At 47.5% G+C, this 10,103-nt stretch overlaps 1 protein-coding gene across 4 annotated transcripts in view; it reads right to left on the reverse strand.

Annotated features, from left to right (window-relative positions):
* Positions 1 to 3,726: 3,726 nt before the first annotated feature.
* CHST12 (carbohydrate sulfotransferase 12) overlaps positions 3,727 to 10,103 on the reverse strand; it is a 39,045-nt gene continuing 32,668 nt past the window's right edge. For 2 of the 4 annotated variants that reach the window (XM_027768030.1, XM_027768029.1), the window contains one exon: positions 3,727 to 5,831. In XM_027768030.1, the coding sequence (XP_027623831.1) occupies positions 4,484 to 5,743 (1,260 nt within the window). In that variant the 5' untranslated portion in view covers positions 5,744 to 5,831 and the 3' untranslated portion in view covers positions 3,727 to 4,483. Of the gene's footprint in view, positions 5,832 to 6,642; positions 6,731 to 10,103 lie in introns of those variants that run through there. The other 2 variants (XM_006167861.3, XM_006167860.3) reach the window with 2 other exon arrangements.

Below are 10,103 nucleotides of genomic sequence, written 5' to 3' on the forward strand. Positions count from 1 at the left end.
GAAAGAGCCAAGAATCAGAGAAAATGACTTTTCCTCTTGGGCATACACCCCACAGGAGGGCCGAGGTTGGGTTCCCTTCTCTTCTCAGGGCCAGTCTCCTGTTGGCCCGAGAAGACCTCCTCTATCATCACATCTAGAGGGTCCCTCGGCCCAGGTGGTGGCCCCGACCTCACACAGATCTGGATGGTGTGCAGAGGTGGCTGGCGTTCACTCCTGTAACCCTTCCCCATCCCTGCAAATGCCCAGTACACTGGGAACACTGACCTTCAGTGGAGGTACATCAAGAGCTAGGAATGCAGCAATGGCAGAGCCATGGGCTCTCCCTTCACGAGTGAACAGCCCATTGAGTACTGGCTTGTGTTTAACCTCCTCTAAATAGAGGAATATGTTTCAGGAAGAAAGCACCAACACAGGCAGGTACCCAGGGGCATGCTGATGCAGCTAGAGGCATTTCAAAACACGTGATACACTAGCAGCATGGTTTGTTTTGAGTAGTATCAGTTATTCCCATTTTTAACCTGTGATCCAAATCACAAAGTATTTAATACATGGTAAAGAAGAGTGAAACTTATTGAAATGTAATCTTATTTTCCCAGGACATTCAACTCATGTTAAAACTGTGACATATTATTTGTAATATAAAGGTATGAACGAAACACATTCTGTGTTTTCCCCGCATTGGCTCAGTTAGCAGGGGGCCGGCAGATGCCACGGTGGTTAAGGTACTGGACTCCCACATGGCTGAAGGTGGTTCAAGTCCCGGACCTAGCAGTTTGCTTCCTTACTTTCCCTTTCTCTCTCTGGTCAAATTAAAATAACAAATGGAATTTTTAAAAAAAGCTTACCAGGTCATATATGACTCAGAAATTGTAGTCTTTGGTATATATGCCAAGGAACTGAAAGCAGGGTCTCACAGAGCTACCTGTACACAGGTAATGCTGTTCACAGCAGCATTATTCACAATACCCAAAGGTGGAAGCAACCCCAGAGTCTATTAACAAATATGTGGATAAACGAACTGTGTTATAATACAATGAAGTATTATCCAGCCTTAAAAAAGAAGAAATGCCACTTGCTACAATAAATGGAACTTGAGGACACTGTACTACGTAAAAATATGGCAGTCATAAAAGGACCAATACTATATGCTTCTACGTATACAAGGGATCCAGAGTAATCAAATCCATAGGGACAAAAAGCAGAATGGCGCATGTCAGGGGCTGGAGAGAGGGAACAGTGAGTCATGTGTAGCTGGTGATAGTTTCAGCTGGGAAAGATGGGGTGACGGTTGTGCAACGTGTGAGTGTGCTTAATGCCCTGAGTGCTTAAGTGTGGACTGCACACTTAAACGTGGTAAGGCTGGCACATTTCATCAGGCTAGAGAACTTTGGACATAACCATCAGCTGACTTTACCCCTCGGGAAAATGTCATGAGTGAGCTATCCCTGAACCCCGCCTGCTCTGTTCCTTATACCAAACGGACACCAAGAGATAAAGGAAACTTCTCTTCCTTTTACTTGACTCTTCATTCTTCTAGTCACCAGGACTTGAGTCCAGTGTGACCCTGGCCTCACCTCCTGCCTCTCTTTCACTCCACCTGGCTCCTGGGTGTGGCCCTTTCTCCCCAGACAGCTGCGGTCGCCTGACTGGTCTCTGCCTCGAGGGCCTCCCTCTGCATGCTACACACTGACAACAGATCCATCTTCCCATAGCACACCAATTGCTCTGTCCAAACCATCAGCTGCTCCCAGCTAAGTGAAATCCCAGCTCCTGCACTGGATGGTCAGGGCGGCCAGGATCCAGACTTACTACCTCTTCCTCTTACCACCCACGATCTGGCTCCCTGCCCTGGGTCAGGATTCGAATTCTGGCTCCAGCTAATGTCTGCTCAGTTTCCTCCCTAGATCGAGGGTTCTAATGACACATGGGTTTTGGAGGAGATGAAATGACACACTCAACGGCCACGGCAACACATCCCAGTGGTCGTCATCTACTGTTCTCAAACGTACTCTGCGTCTTGCTGACGTCAGACGCTCTACCTCAACTGTCAGAACCTCACCCCTCCCTCAGGTCTAGCTCTAAGTCTATGCTCTTTGGGAAGCCTCTTGCTCCTTTGAACACTATCCTTGAAGGCATTTGCCCCCACTGGCCTGAGAGCAGAGGTTGTCCTGTCTTACAACTCAAGACCACAAAGATCCTTGATGGCACAGCCATCTTGTCAACTTGGTAACAGGAGTAAAGTCAAGCACAGAGCCCAGTATACAACCTAGGTTAAAGCCCAGAACACCCGAGACAACCACCCAAATGAACAGGGGACCCACCCAGCAGGGGCCAAAGTGATGATGCACTCAGAAAATTATTTTAAAACTGAACTTCCCGAGTGTAAGTAACTTTGTTGCTGAGAATTATTATTATTATTATTTTCAAGCTGCCAGGTCCAGGACTCAAACTGCACTCTTTTTTTTTTTTTTTAAGAATTATTTATTTGGGACCAGCAGATGGCGTAATGGCTGGAATCCTGGACCCCCCTGTAGTTGACCACGGCCCGGTGGCTTAAACTCATGCTGGGCACGTGTGCATGCATGTCCAAGATCCCGAGAGGAGAATGGAGGAGAAGGGATTGCGGAGTGGCCCTCCCCCTGGGGGGTGGTGGTGATGATTTCTTGCTTTCTGTCTCTCTGCCTCTGTCTGTCTTTCTGGCGAGTGCACATGCCCTATAGGAAAAAAAAAAAAACTCTCCAAAAATAAGAATTATTTATTTATTTTAATTAATTATTTAATTTTAGTTTGACCAGAGAGGCACAGAGAGAGTGAGAGAGGGAAAGTGAGAAAGCAAGCTGCCAATTTGGGATTCGAACCGCTGTCGGCCAAGTGGGAGTGTCCAGCACCTTAACCACCACACCACCTGCTGGTTCCGCTGAGAATTATTCTTAAAAGGGAAGCTTGAAAAAGTAAGGTGGGTGGTTGCTAATGAAGCAGGGATTTCTATCTGTAAGATGAGCACAAGCCTCGGTCCCCTGGACCCCAGGAGGTACAAAGACACCACACACACAGAAGATACGAGGAGAGCATGTCCTAATGGGGCAGCTCTTTAGGAACTGGCAGCAGTGGTGACCAAATGCTACAGATAAAAAAGACAAGCATGATGCCGACACCACAAATGAACTGCAACTGTCTCAGCAATTGCGAGTTACAACTAAAACGGCAAAGGAGCTCGGCACAGATGTTTACAGAGCTTCCTTTGTTGCCTTCCTGGACTAGCTCATTTTCCCTAAGTTGAGGCCCATGAAACCCAAGGACTCGAAGGGAGTCACATCCTAGCAGGTTGATGACACTGAAGATAAGCCACCCAGCCAGTCTGCACAGAGCCTCTCCTCACTGACCTGGGCACCATGAGAGTATTCCAGTGATCAAACCCAATGCACGCCATTCCTGCGAAGCGCAGTCTTAATAGTTATGGTTTAAACTAGAAATCAAAGGGAGCAGCTGGAGTTAGAAACCCTGCTTCTTGGGAACCAGCAGTTAGCGTAATGGCTGTGTCGCTGGACTCCCACGTAGTCGACCGCGGTTCGCGTCCCGGACCCGGTGGCTTAAAACTCACGCCGGGCACGTGTGCGTGGTGCCCAAGATCCCGAGAGGAGAATGGAGGAGAAGGGAATGCGGCGTGACCATCCCCCCTGGGGGTTGATTTCTCGCTTTCTGTCTCTTTGTCTCTCTCTGTCTGTCTGGCGAGCGCACGCGCCCTATAGCAAAACCTCTCCAGAAAAAAAAAAAAAAGAAACCCTGCTTCTTTAACTCTGACCAGGAAGGGCGATTTATCTGACTTGATCGCAAATAGAAAGCCCTTCAAATGTAACTACTTTACCTTTTCAAATACATCACTTAGTAAAAGAGCTCCCACTTTGGGTTGCCTTTGTCTGCCACCCTTTTAAAAATATGGGTGAGGCTAAATTTAGATCCCTTCTCTCCCCTGAAGACAACTATGAACCCTCCTTCCTTTAATAGGGTTTCTGAGGTCTAGAATCCACCATTAAATCATTCAGCCTCTTCCCTGTGTGCATTTGTTGTTCAACCACAATAACCACAGGGGCCGGCAGAAAAGAGCAGGTGTATTGCTTTACTCCATCATTTCCTTACACTTTTCATATTAAATATCTGAAATATATTAATCTTAAAAAAACAATATTAACACAGTACTCAATGAATATAGGCAGTGGAGTAAACAACAAGTCCACGTTGCAAAATCGCAGGTTAGTTTAAAAACTGGGGTGTGTGCGCCGTCGCTTTCAGATGTTTCAGCTGCCTCCCTGACAGGAGCATGTGAAATTCTGCAGTGTGTCCAGCTGGGAAGGAAATGCAGCCATAAGAAAATACACGTGGCGACCGTCCTCAGAGGGTAATCATGGTATGGCAGACCTTCCGTTTTGTTTCAAAGTAACAGCACAAGCACATTTTTGGTGTTCAGGATTCTCCCCTAATGCTTTCAGTCTCTAAGGAGGTTTTCGGGCTTGGGGTAGCCAAAGAGAACAAAGTCGGCTTCATAGAGCTTGTAGAGCTGCTGCCTCCAGGCCAGGGGGATTTTGGCAAACCAGTCCTCCTCCCAGCTGCTGGCAGTTCTATTCCGGTAACTTGGGGGGAAGTGGAGGCTCTTGTCTACCTTGAGCAGCTGCAGGAGCTGGGCAGCATCCTCGTCCAGAGTCTCCAGCTTCCCCACAAAGTCGTAGTCTATCTGGCACGGGTGGCAGAGGCGGTACACCTGCCTCCAGTGCTCGTTGAAGGGCGCCAACTTCTCGGTGTGGGGGTCCAGCAGGTACTGGATGAAGTTGGCGAAGGACACCTTGAGGCCTGCACTGAAGGCCTCGCTGACCGAGGCAGGCAGGCTGGTGTGGTTGGCATAGAGCTTCAGCATGGGGATGGCGAACTTCCGGTAGAACTCCTCATTCTCCAGCTCAAACTTGCTGCGGAAGGCCGAGATGAGGCGCACAAAGGGGTCGCGCACGAAGAGGAACTTCGTGTACTTCTTCAACTTGATCTTCATGAGGTGGCGGGAGAACTTCCCATAGCGGCGCCAGAACTTGTTGAAGGTCAGGTGGGTGCTGGAGTTGTGCACGTGTTCACGGGGGATGTCCAGGGGGTCCCGGTATGGGGCACCACGGTCCAGGAGGCTCTCGCTCAAGACAATCATCACGCGCTTCCAGTTGGTGCAGGCCACCTTAGGTACGTAGCAGTAGATGACCCCGTGGCGGTCATCCACGATAAGGTGGTTTAGCTCATAGTTGGGGATGTCGTCAAAGGAGCGCTCCTTGGTGGGGAACGTGAGGCTGGCATTGGCACAGAAGTCTCGCAGCATGTTCCTCCTCTCGGCCTGCTGCCGGCCCTGGTCTGGGTTCTGCTGGGCATCGTGGGGGGACCAGTCATAGCCCCTCACACTCTCCTCCAGGTGGCTCAGTGCTGGCTTGCTGGAGGCCAGCAGAGGGGGCTGCTCTGTCTTTTTTCTGGAAAGGTTGTTCTGCTTCACGCCAGAACCAAGCAGCTTATCCAAAAACTCATCCACGTCCGACGTGAACTCTTTCTCTTCCCCCTGCCCAGTGGTGGGGAGGGGCTCCAGCGGGTGCGGCCTGGACAAGGAGGTGTGCAGGTAGAAGTGGGCGGTGCCCACGTTGTCCCAGTACACAATGATGAGCAGGATCATGAATATGGACCCCAGCACCAGCCACAGCCGGAAGAGCCGTGTCTTGGCCATCCTGGCCGGGGCCAGGGGCTGGGCCCCCTTTATCTGGATCCTCTCACTTCAGCTTCATGGGGAGACGGCACATCCTCCTCACAGGAACCTGTAGAGGAAATAACAGACCAAATTAAAGACTAAGATCCAGTCAGTGTTTCCTCCCTCCAACTGCTATTCTGTGGTCAGACGGGGACTCCACGGGCCTGGACGAGCAGTCCCTGCTGATGGCACGAGTCCCTGCTCTACTTCACCAGCAGCGTTCCACGCCAACCTCCACCTGCCACGTCGGCCTCCACTCTCAGGTGCCCATTATAGCTCCAACTGTGTGATGTGACTAAGGCCGCTCAGAAGGGCACCAAAGGATGAGTGTGACCAAGGAGGCAAGTGGAGACCCTTTCATCATCATGCTGGAAAGCGGGGACAGTCATTTAGGGAACATAGTCCCTTGTGAAGATGAGGTTCCCAGGAAGAAAAGAGGAGTGATGCGGAAAATACATTAAAAAAAAAAAACAAAAAAAAAACAGTAGCAAGGAGGATAAAGCTGAAGTTCATGAACATGCAGAGGACCCCCCCCGACCCCCAAAACCTTTTCCCTGTGTATACTTAGACCAAACAAATACATTAAGAGACAGATCCCTGCAACTGGCTGACAATACAATGTGTATGTGACTCAAGAAGGCGAAGAACTTGCCTCCCACTTTCCCTGCCTCCTTGACGTGGGAAGGGTAGGAGCAGGACCTGCAGCCCCAGGTCAGCAGAAAGGCAGTGGAAGTGCACATGCAAATGCATTCCAGGTTCCATGTGGTCCCTGAGGAACAGCCACAGTCCCTTCCCTGGAGATGGGAAATAGGTACTGCCAGCAACAGAAAGGGAACCAGGCGAGTAAAGGGGGAAAGGCTGCGTGCAATGGCCCTTACCTCTGGCATGTGGGCTCCATTCTACCAGCAGAGTAGGCTTAGCAGGCCCAGCTAGCTCACAGGGCCAGGGAGGGCAATTCCTGTGATTGATCCTCAGCTGATTTATAACTTTTTTTAAAAAAGAAATTTCCAATAACTTTATTCTTTACAAAATATATAAATAAATCAAATGATTCAACTTTTAAAATATTACCATGTGCAAGAAGGTAGAATGCTGATTTATAACTTCTAAGGAAGGCTGTTGACCAACAGCCTCTGTCAATACTAAAAGTGCCAGAGGTCCACATCTCTGGTCTAGTCCAGTTCTGAGCACCACTTCTGTCCCCGCTACTTTGATAAGCACTAGGGGCTCATTCAGGACAGGATACAATCTTTGGTCAATTATTTGGTCAATTATTTGGTAGTGGGTGCTGACTATGTTGTAGGTAACTCCAGGCTAAGAGTGCCGGCTCAAAGGTGAGGTGACGGGACTACCAGGTAGTATAGTGGTTAAGATGCTGGACGCCCATGTGGTTGACTGCAGTTCGAGTCCCAGACCCAGCAGTTTGAAACTTACACCAGGTGCAAGTGCATGTGTGCCCAAAATCTTGAGAGGAAGAAAGAGTAGGGACTGTGGCATGGCCATCCCCCAGGGAGGTGATTTCTCATTTTCTGTCTCTCTGGCAAGCACACATACCCTGTAGCAAAACTCTTTCTCTCTCTCTCTCAAAAAAACTCTTTCCTTCGCCCGCCCAAAAAAAAAAAAAAAAAAAAAGAAAGAAAAAGCGAGGAGACAATTTGGCACCTGTAGTGGTGTACTTGGTTATACTCCTGGCCCCACCAAGAGGGAGCAGCCCCATTCCTCCCAGTGTCCCCCAGCAACTCGAAAATTCTGGAAAAGGTTCTTCTACTTAGCACCAGAATCAAGGAAGGCTCTGGTCTTCCTGAAATTAAGTTCTCCATATACTTGTTTTGTTTTTTGCTACAGAGCATGTTCGCTTGCCAGAGAGAGAAGAATGAGAAATCATCCCCCAAATGGGGTGGCCATGTTGCAATCCTTTCTCTTCGATTTTCGTCTTGGGATTTTGGGCACACACGCACATGTGCTAGTGTGATTTTCAAGCCACTGGGTCTAGGACTCAAATCATGCAGTCAGCCATGTGGGATCTGGCTGTCTTAATTGCCACACCACCCTCTACATACAGATTTTTAAAAAGGTCAAGTATGATGGGAAGAAGAGATGAATAATCTGGGGTCCTGGGTACTGGGACAAGAGGGTGAGTTCCCTGAGTTCCCACTGTCTCCCATATTGACAGAACAGGATTCTACAGAACCTCTAATCCTGACTACCTACAGGTACCCCCCCCAAAAAAAAACCTTCAAGAAAAGCCTGTTCCCCCTAACCAAAGGACCATGGCTGTGTAGTAAAGAATCTGCCTTGCTCGAAGAGAGGTGTGGCCTTGGCCCTTGAGTCTTATAAGGAGACTTCTAAGCTCTTACATGTCCTGCCTCATAGGAGTATCTTTGTTCACCCTGGGGGTCTGGGCTATGCCAGCTGGTCTAACAATATGGTTTATGTGGAGGTTCTGGGCCACACAGTACCAGCTCAGCCTCAGAAGAGGTTGCAGGCTGAAGTGAGCTTCATGGGGAGTTAACACATCTGTATGACAGAGCCTTATATAAAGACTCCAGAAGCCAAGACTCAAGGAGCTTCCCTGGTTGGAAATAATGCATGTGTGTTGTCACATATCTTCAGGGGAATAGTAACAAGGTCCACAATTATACTGGGAGAAGACTGGAAGTTCTGTACTTGGAACCCTCTTGCACTCTTGCACTGGCTGATTTTAATCTTTTCATTTGTATCCTTTTTCTTATAATAAACCATAACTGTAAGCACAACAGCTTTCAGTGAGTTCTATGGGCCTTCTATTAAATCATCAAAACTAGGGGTAGGTAGTCTTGGGAATGTCTCCTTTGTTATTGGTGTCAGAAGTGGGAGGCATCTTGAGACCTGTGCTCTAACAACAAAAATATCTTTTTGCAATACTTGCTCTACTTTGGCCAAACACCAACGGAAAAACTAAACTCACTTCCATAATTTCATCAGGGCTTCCCTGGCAGCTGATCTTCAATCCTACCCCTGCCCAAGAAAAGCAAGTAGCATACTCCTGTTCCCCTACCAGATCCCAAGTGGTGTTAGTGGGGCCAAGCAGAAGGCCTATCCCTCATCCTCTGCCCATGGAAGCAATAGGTTCTCTGACTGTCCTGCCAAGACAGTGTCAGTGTTGTCTAGAGGGGAGCTGAGCCTTGATCCCACATGGCATCAACAAGGTAGAAGGAAACAGTATAACGCAGAGGAGTCAACACTATGATCCTCCCTTTCCTCAACACAGCAGGGTCACATGGCGAGCTGAGCTCCTCCCCTAACCCTACATAGCTTTACTGGGTGCAGCAAAGTGGGGCTCATTGGCACTCCACTCCCCCCACCGCCTCCCCTGGGCATGAAAAACATTAGCTACATAAGCATTAATCAAAAATAAAGCAGGAGTTTCTATATTAATAATATCACATGAAGTAAACCTGAGAAGGAAAAAATAGTTTAAAAAAGAGGGACATTATAAAATGACAAAAAAGTTCAATCCTTCAGGAAGACATAACCTTAAATGTGTATGTACCAAACAATAGAGCCTCAGAATATGTACAACCAAAATTTATAGCTCTAACAGACTAATCTGCAAATATAACTGGAGACTTCAACACTTCCCTCTTGATAACTGAAAAGACTACTAGACAGAAACTCAGTAAGAATACGGAAGAACTCAATACTAGCAATTAACAGGATCTTACTGACATATGCCTAGTAACATTTTTCCTAGTAACAGAATACACATCTCCCCCTAAGCAGCTATAAAACTTTCATGGTGATAGACCAAACCACATTTAAAAGAAATGAAGTCATACAAAGTTCTCTGGCTATAATGGACTACGATTAGAAATCAAAATAGACAACAGGAAAATCTCTAAGACAAACACTTGGAAATTCAATGATACACTTCTAAATAATCTACAGATTGAAGACATCTCAAAGGAAACTTTAAAAATTCATAGAACTGGACTGGTCCCATAGCACAGTGGTTAAGAGTTGTGCATGGGGAGCTGGATTCCACATGGCTAACTATAGTTCAAATCTCAACCCTGTAGCTTGAAAAACATTTGGTGCGTGTGTGTGTTTGTGTACGTGCATACTTGTGTGCACACGTGCCCTGACAGGATGGAGCAACCGAGGAAAAAGGATGGCATTATGACCAACCTTATTGGAGGTAAGTGCTTTCTCTCCTTCTCTCTCTCTCTGGAAAGTGAGTGCAGATGCCCACTGGCAATTAAAAAAATAGAACTGAATTAAAATTAGATTAAAAAACTAAGTTCTCCATGTATATATTTTTTAAATAATTATTTTATTTAACTTTATTTATTATTTATTC

This window comes from Tupaia chinensis, unplaced genomic scaffold (assembly GCF_000334495.1).
Source record: "Tupaia chinensis unplaced genomic scaffold, TupChi_1.0 Scaffold145208_1, whole genome shotgun sequence".
NCBI classification, from domain to species: Eukaryota; Metazoa; Chordata; class Mammalia; order Scandentia; family Tupaiidae; genus Tupaia; species Tupaia belangeri.